Source organism: Pestalotiopsis fici (assembly GCF_000516985.1).
Source record: "Pestalotiopsis fici W106-1 unplaced genomic scaffold PFICI_Scf_10, whole genome shotgun sequence".
NCBI classification, from domain to species: Eukaryota; Fungi; Ascomycota; class Sordariomycetes; order Amphisphaeriales; family Sporocadaceae; genus Pestalotiopsis; species Pestalotiopsis fici.
In genome coordinates, this window is record NW_006917100.1 from 1,164,894 (window position 1) to 1,179,580 (window position 14,687).

The window sequence follows — 14,687 nt, forward strand, 5'->3', positions numbered from 1 at the left end:
GGTGGTCTCTTAGGGAACGACCTGGAGTCATGGCCCGGAGGCATCAATCGCAATTGCTCTAGGAACGCTGTGTTTACGCTGGCAGCCGCATATATTTGAGGCTGACGAGGGCGCATAGATATTTTCGCCTGAGACATGGACGGAACGGCACAGAATACCCAATATTTCCCCATGGGATTGTGACGGGCCAAGAAGAATAGTCTAGACAGCACGGCGGGATAGGGTTGGTACATACACGACTGCTCCCGCTTGCATATAGTACCTGGGCTGCCATGAGACGACAAGGTCCCTCCTAAGCGAAAATACGCAGGAGCATGCGGAAAGGCGACGCACGTTCTTTTGGACGGGATGCCAGCTGCCTGCCTACGCGCACACGAGGATATAGTACAAAAAAGAAAAGACAAAGGGACAAAAATCTTGTATGACAGCCTCTAGTCTTGTCATTCCGCCGGCACCGTACATGCAGCACAGGCACAGCAGCCGCCGACCATGTGCTCTTGTGCCCCGGGCGGCGGCATTCCACGCGATCGATGCGTAAAGTACTTTTTTCTTGCCCAAGATACTGGCGAGCCGCCAATCAAGTCACGATCGCATGCTATGCGGCTCCGGAACGCCATTTCAAGGCGGGCGTCTGTGCGGGCTGAAAGAGCCGAGTCTACTGTTCTGTTAGGTGTCGATCTTGTAGTGCGTGTGACCTTTATTAAAAATGGCAGACGGCTCTTGGGACACTTCAGATGACATTTAAGACTATGTCGGAAGGCCCCTCGGCCGAACACAAGATCCAATTGACTAAACTAACTACAGTTCTTGACCCGAAGATACGGCTTCATAAGTCTGTATGGTTTTTTCTCCCCTTTGGAAATGAAACTTGGGAAATGATATTAGTAGAATCTGGACCATGAAGATAGTCTGGCCATCGGTCGTAGCTCAGTTGAAGCTTCAGGAGAGACCAGCGAGTCATAACCATAGGGGGGGAAAAGTTGACGGGTTTCAGGGCTCTGTGAAACCTTCTGGGACTGGCAGCAAGCAGCCAGCAGCAGCCACCAAAAGCTGTCTTGTGCCCATACCATGCCGCCTTTGGCTTAAGCTTTTGCTTTTCCGTACTGGCCATCAAATCTCAGGAAACGCTGGCGCCGCGATAGCTCGCAGCACTAGAACAACACCAAATGAGAACCGGATGCTGATCTCTCTTTCCGGCCGGGCTCTTGCGCATTGGGCACGAAGCCAGATGGGGAGAGGAGAGGGAAAAAAGCAAAATTGTACCGGCTTGGAGCATTGTTATTTTGGTAAAGAAGAGTTGATGGAATGTTTTCGAAATCTGCACAGACCCGAGGGATCGGAGCCTAGTGCAAGCATCCCAGATCCCCGGAAAACGACATGTCAACAAGATTGCAAGAATTAGGATAGCGGCATCTCGCAGACAATTTGTGGCCTTTTACCAATACACGCTTGTGATGTTTTATTAGGATTCCGACAAGCCGTGACCATTTAACAGCGCCAAATGAATACCTAGTAGGAATCTTTGCAATGATGAACAAGTCCAGCGACGTGCTCCGTACTACCGAAAAGTCGCACTAGATAGACCAAAGGTAGAGGCGCCTGTCCGACCATCTTGGCTGGCTGCACTACATGCAACTAACACCTCTCTGTCTTACCATATACTCGGGACTCGGGACTAATAACACAGGCGGTTGGATGGAGGACCAAAAAAAAAAAAAAAGACTTGCATTGGTACACCATGTCATGTGATATGTGATATGCCTAATTTGAGAGAAAACTCCCCTTTCTCGCCAGAAAGACAGACAAAAATAATATTTCATGCCAAGGATCATGAGCCATCCCCAAGTCATTGGGCAACAGACGCGGCTGAAGGAATCGAAGCAACGGCAGGATGCGAGCCCAAAGGAAGCTCTTCCGGAGGATGGTGAGTAAGCAAAACCGCGGCTCTCCAGGATTTAGGTCCAAGATTTGGTATTATTATTATTTCACCATGGATCGGTATCCCCACAAGCCGGGAGCGAGTAATGCATTTGGGCGTCAACAGAGATCATCGTTGGAGGTTGTCCCCGTTCCTGAGACCCTGAACCCATCGACACCCATTGGTCGGCCCATTGATGGCACCATATGTAAAATCCCTTTGCGGCAATTTGTTGCAACTCACCTCACAACCTGAGTCAGCCGACCACACACATGGTTGAGATCCAGCCCTTGAAATGTGCCACTGAACAAACGTCGAGAAATGAAAAGTACCAATGCAAAAGAACAGAGTCTCTTTGCGTAAAGTGCAACCCATTATCGTGGTTCGTATTCAAGTGGCTTGCGTGGCTGCGGTAGAGTTATAGCTGTGTGTATGGCACAGCCGCTTGCCCACCCCAAAGTGGACGCCTCAACGACGACACGCAAGCTTTCGAGCGCTAGAGCCATGCGCAAACTGCGTACAATAGAGTTTCTGGAAAATGGGACTTGATGAAAATTCTGATCCGAGAAAGAGGAGTCTTTTTACCAGTTCCCGAAGTCTTGGGCCAGATAGGGCGGCGACCCTGAGGGCAAGCAAAGCGCAGAGGGAGGGGTGACCGTGAGAATGGTGCAGCAGAGCCGCGTTACCGACTGACTGTTACCATATCTCTATTGCACTAAAAAAGACACAACGATCTCTAGTGTGCGCTTATAATCAAGCAGTAACCCTGTCCTAGGTGCTCGCGCGGGGCTCTACTTCTTCAAAGTTGCTGGTCGTCTCGGCTCGGGGTCCCTGGCCTGGGGCTTAGAGAGAAAAAAACAAGACCACTTGCAACGGAAAAATTGCAAAAGAAACTGGAGCGACCCCCTCCGCAAAGAAGGGTCGGCGAATCGGGGATGCTCCGCGACACTATTCACACCGGTGCCGCATGGGCAAAACGTGTCTTTGTCCCGCTTCCTATGGGCAAACGGTGCACGAGCCATGGTGCCCAGGTACTAGTAATAGTGCCCAGACAACTGCTACTACTATACGGAATTATTCCCATACAATCGTCTCCGTATACCTTGTAATAATAGTCCGTACGTGCCTCATCTGTATGTATACGTTTGACCGGATCACGGGGGCTAGTCGTCGTGAGGGCAACTTTGTTACCTAGCTTCCTCTCATGTTTCTTTAAGCTTGCTCGGTCCGAAGCCGTGGTCATGATGAGAACATGGCCTTGTGGAGTGCGATTCGTCGCCTGTGACGACCAAGCAGCAGGCAAGGCAGGCAAAGCGGGTGTTGAGTGGCGAGTACTGAGTGCTGGGTAAGCCTCATGACGTGCAGCTTGCTGTCGACATCCTTCCCCGGGTAGTTTGACGATAGCCTCCGGGATATTCCCAGCGTGTCCGCACGGAGCCAGCCAGGCTTGCCAGTCAGGTTCGGCAGGCACTTTGGCTGGCAACGTTGATATGTGGAATTTTTTTTTCTTTTTTTCTTTCAATTTCATTGTTTCCTTCGATTTCCTTCTTTCGATTCGTATCTCGGAACCATTGCACAGAAACAGTATTGGCTCTTTGGAAGTGGGCAGCGAGTAGGTACCTAGATACGCGGCGTGTTTCGAATGGTACAGATCGACGAATGTCGTACATAATTTTAGTCAATGCAAATCCAGATCATTACTTCTCCACGTCTTTGTCGGCGTCAAAGCAAGGTTGGCCTCGGCCCAACACTTTTTGAAAAGACAATGATACTGTGCGGAAGCAGGCAGACTATGACGCAGCAGAATTGCAACCGAACTGGAGCAGCCATGCAGCATTCCCAAGACCCAGAAAGAGCGGCATTTTGTATGGGCGCCAGCAGGCCATGTCAGACGCAGCGCGGGGCAGTCAGTATACGAGGATGAAAACATAATAGCTTGCGAGGATATACTGCTACTAGTAGTAATAGGTAGTGCAAAACCTACACCTCTTTTAGGCGAGGAGTCTTGGAGTATAGTCAAGCAGTCTAGAGCTGCACCCCCTCCCCTCTTCCAACCCCAATTCTGGACCACAACCTTGCATGCATCTTTTTGCATATAATCACATATAAACGGGTTTGCCGCCTCAACCGACGGAGGATGAAAAACAAATCAGGCAATAAGCTGAACCCAGACGCTACCCTACACGATAGTTTTATGCATCTAATGTGTACTTTGTACGTGATCCCTGGTTCTCATCTTTCTTTGAAAAAAAAGACGTTCTTGTGGTACAGCAACGAAAGGACACGCAAGGTTTAATATCGGGACAATATGAAAGGTCTCCATCCTTAGCCGTCGTGGGCGAGGCGCAGACATAGCTAAAGTTACCTGGTTAGGTATTCCAATTTCCAACGGCGTTCAGCGAGACACGAGTACGATTGAGGCTAGCTGGACCGTCCGTGTACGTAGTGTTAGAATAAATGTGCGGAACCCAAAACGAGCCCATCTCCAGTGTGGAGGACGGAGTGAATGAGAGCCCCGACCTATCGTACCGCGTTCAACATGGCTACGGGGATCCGATTGGCTTGACTGGTAGTTTCTTCTGTTCCTTTGCTGGAAAATACGCAGCAGCGCGTCAGTCGCGTGTCTGTCTGGGGAAGAGCAGGCAGGTAGAGATGAGCGAGCCCAGCAGGGCGTGCGTGGAGAGAGTTATCTCGCATCTCGCATGGAATCGTGGTATGTAGGCAAGGTACTTCTCATAGACACAAAGTAAGTTGTCCAGGGGCCCGTCCGTCAGCCTGCAAAAGAGCCCTGCACTCTGCACTCTCACTCATCGGACTTGTGAGTACGTTATACCTACTGTGTAAAGAGGAGCTTCATCCGACCGGGGCGCATCTTCTACTCGCAACCTCCGCAGATCCCTTCCTCGAATTGGCCTCCATGGCGTTGGGCGTCGACGAATGGGAATTGGGCAGGTTCGATCCACTACCTGGCTACATCCGGGGACCCTCGAAAGCTTGCAGCGCGCCCTGGCGAGCCTGGTGCCTCCCCCGAAAGCCACTAAAGCCCCCTCCGAATTGCCCCCCCCTGGACCCCTGACGGTCGCGCCGCTCACACCTGCAAGGGGAAAACGGGGGAAGATTTCCAGCTCCGAACAACCTCGTCATTATCACCACCAGTCCTCGTCGTCAACCATCATGCAAATCAGACCGAGAGCCTACTTACGTATCACCCAAGGCTTACACAGTAACAAAGAGGCACGACAAGACCATGGAGCTTCCCCGAAACCTAGCATCTTAGATATACAGTGCACACTATTTCTTTCTAAATGCCCATACTCTCTGCACGGTGCAATAACAGCCTGAATCTTCAGACCTGGTCCGTCGGCAGCCCCCCAAAGCATTCGACTGCACAGTACTTGAGCACCATAGCCCACCACTGCACATGATTGCACAGTATCCTTGACTTCGCCGACTACCAGGCTTGGGACCGACGAGGACCTAGCTACCTGCCCGTGGCAACCAGGTTCTTCTGCACAGCAAGGACTAGGTTGAAGTGCCCTTTACCAGTAGGACTTGGGTGGTACATTTTCTGGCGAATCAGCTCATGCCGAGACTCGAGAATTTTTCTTTCTTTCCCCTTCTGCCTACTGCTGCAATGCACGCGCCGGCAGCCGTTGGCTGGGCTGACTGCATACTGCTGCTGTTGAGGACAGGACCAAGGTGTTTGGGTTGACAGAAAGGAATAAACAGACCAAGCCAAAACGCCACCAATCCATCAGCCAATTGACTTACTACTGAGACATGCATTCCTTGGGAACCAACCGTTGTAGAAAATGGAGTCTCTCCTTCCCGTCTCAACGGCTGCCCCCCACGACGGGATGCGGCTGCGGCTGAGATGGAAGCCAAATTCATCCCTCCAAAAGAACGAATCGATTGGTCACCTCGAGCTACGTTACCGTTGCCAAAACCGCGGGCTCGCTTGCGCTGCAAAAAGCAATCTTTCGGACTAGCAGTATTCAACATGAATGAAAGAGGAATGTGGAAGAGGCCATGGTACCGGGTAAGGAAGGGCCTGTTCCTCCACGGCCGCGATCTAGCAGCTAGCTGCAGTGCCGACTGCAGGATGCGCGCATTTATTCAGACCCGCTGCTTTGGTCCCTGGGTCTCTCCGTCGTCGTCGAGTCGAGGCTACCAAACTTCGTGCACATTGGCATCATACAGTGGTCCATATCTAAAGCTATCAACAGCCCAGCCATGTATTGAGTACTGGGCGCCCAGCAACGGAATTGACAGACAGACAGTACTATTCCGTACGGAATACTTCCAACTTGAGAACATGCCGCTCTACACTACACTAGACCACAAGACTTGTTCTGCCGCTTACCTACCACATACGTAAAATCACCGCACGATCTACGCACATTATATGCGCCATATTCTCAACCTGCATGTCTGTCTCTCGAGATCCGAAGGAAGAAAGAAAAAAAAAATATTCAAAACGACTGATCGAAGCGGCGGTGTGAAAGTCTCTTCAGTCAGTGCAGTCACCACATCACAGTAGGAATTGTGTTGCAATGCGCTTCTGCGTGCACTGTACGCAGTACTCGCATGAAGTGATGGACATTTATCTGCCGTGCGTATCAATTCGCCAGGGTCGCTGGCTCCATGATCTGAGGGGCCGCAAGGTTAAAGGACTTGTCCACAGCGTTCTGGACTGTCATTACGGAGGCAGCACCCATATTTATTTTCTATTCTCCTCAAACAAGAAGCGGTGACTCATGGCCAAGCTGATCCATCGGTCAAGCTCGTCTGTATTGCATCTCAGTCGAAGGCAGTTTTAAGAATTTGTGATAGTGTATGATGATGCCCACAGTTTCCGACAATTTCAAAGCAAAAGCAAAAAAAAAAAAAAGCGCGAAACGGCCAGTCCAATGGCAAGGGACGCTTTCAACTGATCACGCCAACATCGCAGAAGCAGGGCCCATCCCAGTGCGGTGTTGCTGTGTGAATGGCTCACTGATGGAAAGGAAAAGCAATCCTGCTATGATCATGGTCCAGCATAGGGCGACTTGTCGCATTGGGAAGCCCAACCTCGAGTCAATTGGTCAATTCATGCTAGCTCTTCAGGGGATCACGTCCAGTATTTCCAATGTGTCCTAGCGGACTGGCGAGCCGTGCCCGTACGCTACTGTAACATGGTAGCAACAGCACTGTGCCGTCGGCCGCAGCTCTTTGGGACGATCATTTTTCCAAGGACCGGTGTCTTCCCTAACCCCCCGGGCGCAAAAACAAACCGCCAGGATCCCTCGCGAGACGCTCAGACTCGCCGTTTTCCTTCTCGTTGGCCTGCAGCTGTCAAAGAGATAAAGTTTGTCCCACCCACGCTGTGACCTAGGAGAAAATTTATGAGATGGCTACTACCGATCCTCATGCCCAAGCAAGATGGAGTTGCATCCATATCAACACTACAGTACCTTAGCCGGTCGGCACTCGAGAGCAGGATCCTCTCACAAAGACATTGCACACACAGCAAAGAGGGGGAGAAGGTAAAAGGACAGAGCAGCATCGTGATTTGTCTCGCAGTCTAACTCTGCGAGCGCATAAGTTAACCGTTTGTGGTCAGTCCCTGCTCCCGGCAGTAGCAGAGATGAAGCCAAGGCAATCCAACCAGGTCTGCTATCAAGCGGCAAATGCCATCACAACTCAAAATTCCAGCCCCCATCTCTTCCTCTTGACTACTATCTGCGGCAAAGATATGCCATGGTGCCGTGGGATCGCAATCCCCAGGGCTTGCCTGCCTGACAACCTGCAAGCTATGCACGCGATGGAAATTTCTTCATACTCCAGAGCCTATTTTAGGTCTCTAGGAACAACATCAATGATCCTTATGCAAAAGGAGCGGGTAAAGATCGCTCTAATGATTACTCCTTTTCACAACAACTGCTACACTACACTGCACGCAATAAGCAAGAAAGAACAAAAACAAGATGGAATATAATAAAAGGAACACAAAAATAAAATCAGCAAATCTCTCAGAATGTGCCGTGCAGACAAAGCACGCGATGACAGGTCATAAGCTACCTAGCGGATCGTTAGAACAAACTCCACGCTCTCGTGGGTCTGGTCCTAGCAGCTAGCTCAGAGGTCGAACCTGCGACAACCACTCTCGGTCGACAAGGTTGTCCTTGGAAGGGGCTTTGTAGTGTAGAGCCTGAAAGAGACGAGTCTCATGGCTTCTTCCGCCATCTCGAAGACCTCGAAGCTTTTTCCCTGGGGAAGCAAAGCCAGCCCAGCTTGGGTTTGGGCGAATATTCCGTACATTCAGACAAGAGCAGCGGCGTCACTGAGCTCACCCTGGTAGCCCTGCAGATAGCACTACTACATAGTACGACTACGCTACTCTCTGCGTAGCTGCTACCACGTACTACCACTACTACTAACTAGCAAGTAATATAGTGTCAGTGTACGTGGTAGCGTACCAACGTTTGTAGATTTGAAGATCGACGGCTTGTCCATGCGAGCGCCGAAGTGGATAGGAGACGACGAAGCTACGGAGCCCATTTATGATCCAAAACTCGCGGCACCATCCCAAGGTCGATTTCGGGTGGGGTGGAACTCATAATTGATCAATGGTTTTTTGATGATGCCTCCTGTCTGTCTGCTCACCTGAGCCGAGCCGGGGCCTACCCAACTCATCTCACACTACCATCGGGAGATATTTGACAGAACCGTCTGCCGCCAACATCTCATTTTGGCCTTGGTCTTGGCGCTATCCTCATCTCTCGTCTCCTCTAAAAGGATCCCGCTCTCTTTTACTGTCTGAATGTCAAAGCACCAGGGTCCAGTCCAGCCGACGACCTGTCCATCCGCTTAAGCTAGCATTGGTGCTGGTTCTCGTACCTGCACAAGAGCACAGCCGGCCAGAAACTTAATTGAACCCTTGTCCTCGACGACTTCCTCGCTCTTGGAAGATATTACGAACACCACCCGCCCTCGACTCTCGGGAAACAAAAATAAAAAAAAAGTGGACGCAGCAAACTTCGTATACTCCTGGAGAGTAAGAAAGAGAGTTGTCTTCGACGAAAACGTGTACCTGCCTTCCTTCCCGTCTTCGGTTCCGATTCGACAAAAAAAGAAGACTGGACGAGCAGGGTTCTCCAACGAATAAGCACGAGTTGGCTTGGAACGACAGGCCGCTTACATATTCGCCAACCGCTGCTGCATCATACAGACACGAACACTTCGCAGAGACCACCATTCACTCTTTTTCTTTTCTTTTCTGGGTGGGATATAGGAATTTTTCGACGAACACGACGACTATTCTTCTCGACTTTGGAGTTGCCGTATTGCCTCGTTTGCACGCAACCCGGTAAGCTGTCACAGCGTCATTGCTTCTCTTCGAAAAGAGCTGGCTCTCAAAAGTGAGTTTTTGATAGTAGTCCTCCATTCCTGCTGCTATTCTCCTCTATATTCATTATTGTTTTTCCCCCCCCCACCCCTGTGGCCATGCATACCCAGCTGGAGAAGCCCAGAAAACAATCTTGGCATTGTTTCTCGGATCTTTTGAGCAAGTGCTCTATTGCGCGGTCTGGTCCTTGGTTATCTTTTCGATAGTTGGGATTTATGCGCAACCCCCATGCCGCGCGAAGCCAGCCCGTATGCTGTGCAACCGCCCTTCGCAGGTCCTCGCGTAGGTACGACCTCAGCGTGTGCGGCGATAGCTCGTCGGGGCCGGTCAATAACAGGACCTATCCCAGAGCCTGGTCAAAAGGGCGCCTAGAGTGACGAATATGTGAAGTGCTCCCCTATTTGTTCACGAATCTATCATGTTATGCACATGGAGTGCGGCCCGCGCTGGAGAGCACAGCTGGGCTTCATCGAGGCGGGAACACCATGTGTGCAATCCTCGATCGCAGGTTCTGATGATGCACTTTAGTGGCTGACATCGGGAATTTTTCTTGTTGTATTCTAATGCCCATGCTCGGTTTCTACTTCCGTATATGCAGCAGATATCTTGAATCAATACTGACCTCTCTCTCTTTTCCGTCATGTTTAGTTGGTTCTATATTTGTTCCGATACACTCCCCCCTTTGACAAGACTTTGGTTCTTCACGAGTACAAGACTGTCTGCTTTGCTTTGTCAAAGTTTACATCATCCTCGCTTACACTCGTTTCTCGCTTGCGATTCTCCACGAACGGCCTTGCACCCACGCATTTTTCTTTTGGAGAGATCCAACAACCCAAAAAAAAAAACCAAGGAAAGAAAAAAGTCCACGTCGCTTCCAAGCACGACAACGGGTCAGATAGGACACGCAGCCTCAAAAAAGAAAAGCCGCCCGAATCGTCAAAGCACAACGACCCACCGATCGCCGCCGCCATCGGGGCTCCAATCGGAACAAGCCAACGTCGCAGTCACCGGGCATTAGACATCGTGTCCTCCCGTGTTCCGTGACGGGCTTCCGAGACTTACAAATCTGGCCTCTTCTTGTCTGGTCAGAGTTCTGGGACGTCTCGTGACACACTATCGAAAATCGAACGCGCGTTCGAGAAGTGGTGGTGTGCATTTTTAGCATCACGCAAGCAGAAACGGGCGACTGCAACTACGAATTTGGAGTATTCAATCCCAAGAAGCTGCAGCCAATAGTCCGACGGCCCGTCTTTTGCACGCGGAGTACAAGGTATGTAAATATGTATATATTTTCTGACCCATCACCGGTTGGCGACGGGCGACAAGCTGCGGTACCGATGAAACCCAGTAAAGCGTCATTCTTACTACCTGTTTACGATACTGACATGAACAGGCGGACCAATCTGCTGCAAGATTTTTGATTGCCAATTCCCAGCAGTCTGTCACGGCACAATTGAACAATATCGGCCCACGACCAGCTTCCAGGCTCTTGCGTGTGCTCACCGGGCTTGTGCTGATTAGATCTGTCAAGCGAGAGCAGTAGCTGCATGTCATTATTAACACATTGCCTCTTTTCACTATTCACCCATTGAGCCGGGACTGGCTGCGGCCCACAAACCGACAAGGAGGGAAGATCGGAGCGTCCAGGTTGCAAATCCGCACCAATATTCCCGGTAGGGTAAGTAAAGTCTTGGTCTCTGCTCTCTCTCTCTCTCTCTCTTCTCAGTCTCCTCTGTGGCCCCCCCTGCCCTGGCAACATGCCCTGGTCTCCATACCCTTGCTCCCATATTGGGTCCTTATTCCCCCCTTTGGAGCATCACGCATCTTTGCATGAGGATTCATAGTGGACTCTGGCCAGGGTACGAATACAGGACGTTATCCTCACACCCCAGCTTCGCCGTCATTCGACACCTTGCGAGGCCCCCTTCCTACAATCCCTTGTTTGTCACTACACCACCGTATTATAGAGGTGGCACGTTTTTTTTTCTGTCTCTTTCCCCCGCAAAAAATCTTTTTCTCGATTGTTTTCATATTTACCTGACGCGCCTGACGTCAAACACGTTCATTATATACGGTCAAACGAAAAAGAAAGCTGACTCTTGTCCAGCTTTGAGCTTTTGGAGGGACGTGGAACCAGAGCTTGAGCTCGTACATAATCAACACGACACCAAACCTGTCTGACAACCCCTCCACGGTCAGACGTGATACATAACATACTATATAGTACACCATGTACTCGCCACTTCCAGTGTATACGGTCCCCAAAAAGTCGAAGGGATGGAATCCTCGCAAGGGATCCGCTTCCTTCAAGTCGTCTGATGTCTCGCCACCGCAAACTGCCTCTTCTATAAATGCGCCATCATCAAAATTATTCCAAGGTTTCAATGACATGTTGGACCCGGCACTAGATGGGCCTCCATCACCGGGACGTCTAAGGGCAGTCGCCAACCAGGTGCGCAAGAACTCAGTGGCAGAGAAACACGACAGTCAACAGACCAACTCATCTGGCTCGTCTTCTATACTTTCGGCATATGACAGACCGTCTTGGGAGCATGGCATCGAGAGCTTAACACTATCACGGAGATCATCGCAACGCTCTACCACCAGCAGCATGCCCTCACGCGAGCGACCAGAGAGCACGCAAATCTTCAGCAAATCCATATTTAACCGCAGAGGCAAGGGTCGGAGAGAGAGCAGTGACTTGGGCTCTTCCAATGCCTCGTTAAACTCCACCGAAGCACCGGCAGATGCAGCCAATGGTCAGAAGGAAGGCAGTTCCTTGAAGTCATTATTGACTAGACGAAAGGGTGGCAAGGATGAGGAACCGCCACAGACCAAGATCAAGATTTCAGGGCCTTATAATTTCCAACATGTCGCCCACACAGAGAAGGAGAATGACTCGCAACCAGTGCGACAAGGCATGGACTTGGCGCAGGACCACTTGGAAATGCGTCGAGTTCACAGGCCGAGGAAATCGTCTCTCATGGGTGCTGCCCCTCCTGTGTCGTATCACTCACATTATCACAGCGAGTCCTTTTCTTCTCAGCAGGATCCATCGGCAGGTCTGCATGTCGCACATGGCTCGTACGGCGAGCCGGTCGAGATGCGACATGTCTTGCCGACTCCAGCAGTCCCAACTCGATCTGTGAAACGAACCCAGTCGCAAGACCAGTTCCGTGTTCCTCCTCCACGACCGCCAAGATCTCCCACCGAATACAGCTTTGAGTCTCCCATATCCCCGCCGCCCCGTACGTCCAGTCGGGCGTCGGCGCGACCTGAGAGCAGCAATGGCTTCGGTTCGTTCAGCTCGGATCGATTCCCTGCAGGTGCCGGCATCCGCATCCCTCAGCCAATAGTCTTCCCATCCACGTGGGAAATGTCCAACCAGCCCATCCTGCCTCGCTCAGGAATCTCGACTATCGATGAGGATGACGTTGCTCCGCATGAGCAGAGATACTCTCATGCCATCACCACTCCTGATAACGCGGCCTGGCCGCTACCGGCTGAAACGATTACAAATGTGTTGGCAGATGTACCAGAGGAGGAAGAAAACAATGGACTATCACGATCTCGGATGAGCATGGCAAGCAACAGCTCTGCATTGCGTGGCAGCATCTCAGTACCACTTCTGCGCCAAATTTCTCAGCCTCAAAACACGCCAAATGCCCGACCTCCCAGCAATGCCTCAGAGACGCTGGGACGGTTCGATTTGCTTGCTGCCCAGCGTGCTCTCCGAGCTAGCATGGACGACGATGCAAGCGATTATGAGGACGAGCTGGACCAAGTGGATAACTGGGAGGATGACATCGATTACTGCTATGACCATGCAGCCGAGGCCGATTGCGACTACGCATGGGAGCGCCCATCAATGGACATGGCCCGGGACGCCTCACCGTCAATGGATGCAATGGGCTTCAGATACCCCGATTATGGGTCCGGCTCGACCGGTCTTCTCTCGCCACCCGGCCGTGACGACGTTCCAGCCCTTAGCCCTGTCAGCCAGATCTCCAACGGCACGCAAAACGAGGCAAAGACGCCCACCGTCGTTGTACCCGTGACTTCGAACTTTTCCCTGCCTAGACGCGACAGCTCGGCAGTCCTCGTCCGCAGCCACAGTCACAGCCGCAACGTGTCCCATGCCGACAGCTTCAAGGAAGCCGCCACTTTTGATCTCTCCCCATCGTTGCTGATCCCCGGGGACTATCATCAGCAAATGCTTCTCCACGAGCGAGGCGAGCTGCGCGAGGAGGATGAGGACTACCTGGTAGCACCACTGTCTCCCTCGGGCTCACACTTTGCCCAATCTCCGAAGACGGTACTTGCACGTTGCAGTGCCTCGACCACCGACTCCATCTTCTCCAACCGCCACAAATCAACCACCTCAACGTCAACAACTTTGACACGGTGGACCTCGACCAGCACCACCAATGCGCTTGTGGAGGGCTGGCAACCAGAGGACAAGGAGCTCGTGCATGCTTCCAGCTTTGATAGGACTGCCATCAGCCCCTTGCCTGAACTTGAGGAAAGCCACTTTCGACGCGACACCAGTGCCGAGCGCCACGCCCGGGCACAGTCTCACGCCAACTTCCTTGTCAAGTCCAGCTCCGAGACCACCATGTCTGATCACTTAAAGTCCAGCCCCGAGTTGATCAAGACTCGCCGCCGAGCCAAGACCACAAGCCGGAGCCACAACCAGGCTCCAGTGTCGCTTGGTCTCTTCCCTTCCATCATGAACAACCGCGTCTAAAACAGACGAGATTGACGAGTCGAAGGAAGATGTTACACTCAAACTAAATAAATTGGTTACTATTTCCACATGACATAGTGGAAGTCAGCTACCCCCACACTGTCGCTCTTGTATTTCTCTTGTTTTTTTGCATCTAGCGGAGCGCGTTCGATAGACTTTGCTTTTTTTTTTTTTTTTTTTTTAGTCCCTTGTTTCTTTGTCTTTCCCAAGCAGTCTAGATCAAGCGAGATTTGCCCATATCGCATTCTGTCGCTTATGCATCTTTACCAAAAACCCCTGTACCGGGAACTATCATGGAAGAGGCGGAATCGGGTCCTTCTTTCAATCTTTCTCTTTTGTCATGTCAGGGACATTTCGGTGGGTTTCAGGCGGTCAGGCGGGAGCATTTTCAGGGAAAAGCTAAAGAAGGTTCAAAAAGCTTGGGATCTGAAATCTTTGCTTCCTTTTATTTTTTTGTGTATTGGTTTGGGCAGGGGAATTCATTGGGAACCTGGAAGGGGAGAGTTCTCCCGCGGGGGGTGGAATGGAGGGGTATTCGAGGGCCACGCTCTGATATGGGTAATGGGCGTGGCAAACGTCAACGAGCTCGGCGACGGATGTCTTTTGCGTCTTGCTCTTGCATCTTTGCCTCCCCG

At 51.4% G+C, this 14,687-nt stretch overlaps 1 protein-coding gene across 1 annotated transcript; it reads left to right on the plus strand.

Annotated features, from left to right (window-relative positions):
• Positions 1–11,535: 11,535 nt before the first annotated feature.
• Positions 11,536–14,052, plus strand: PFICI_12595 (uncharacterized protein; the record flags this gene model as incomplete). The annotated part of the gene is made up of 1 exon (XM_007841176.1): positions 11,536–14,052. The coding sequence occupies one exon, from the start codon at positions 11,536–11,538 to the stop codon at positions 14,050–14,052; it is 2,517 nt and encodes an 838-aa protein (XP_007839367.1).
• Positions 14,053–14,687: the final 635 nt, after the last annotated feature.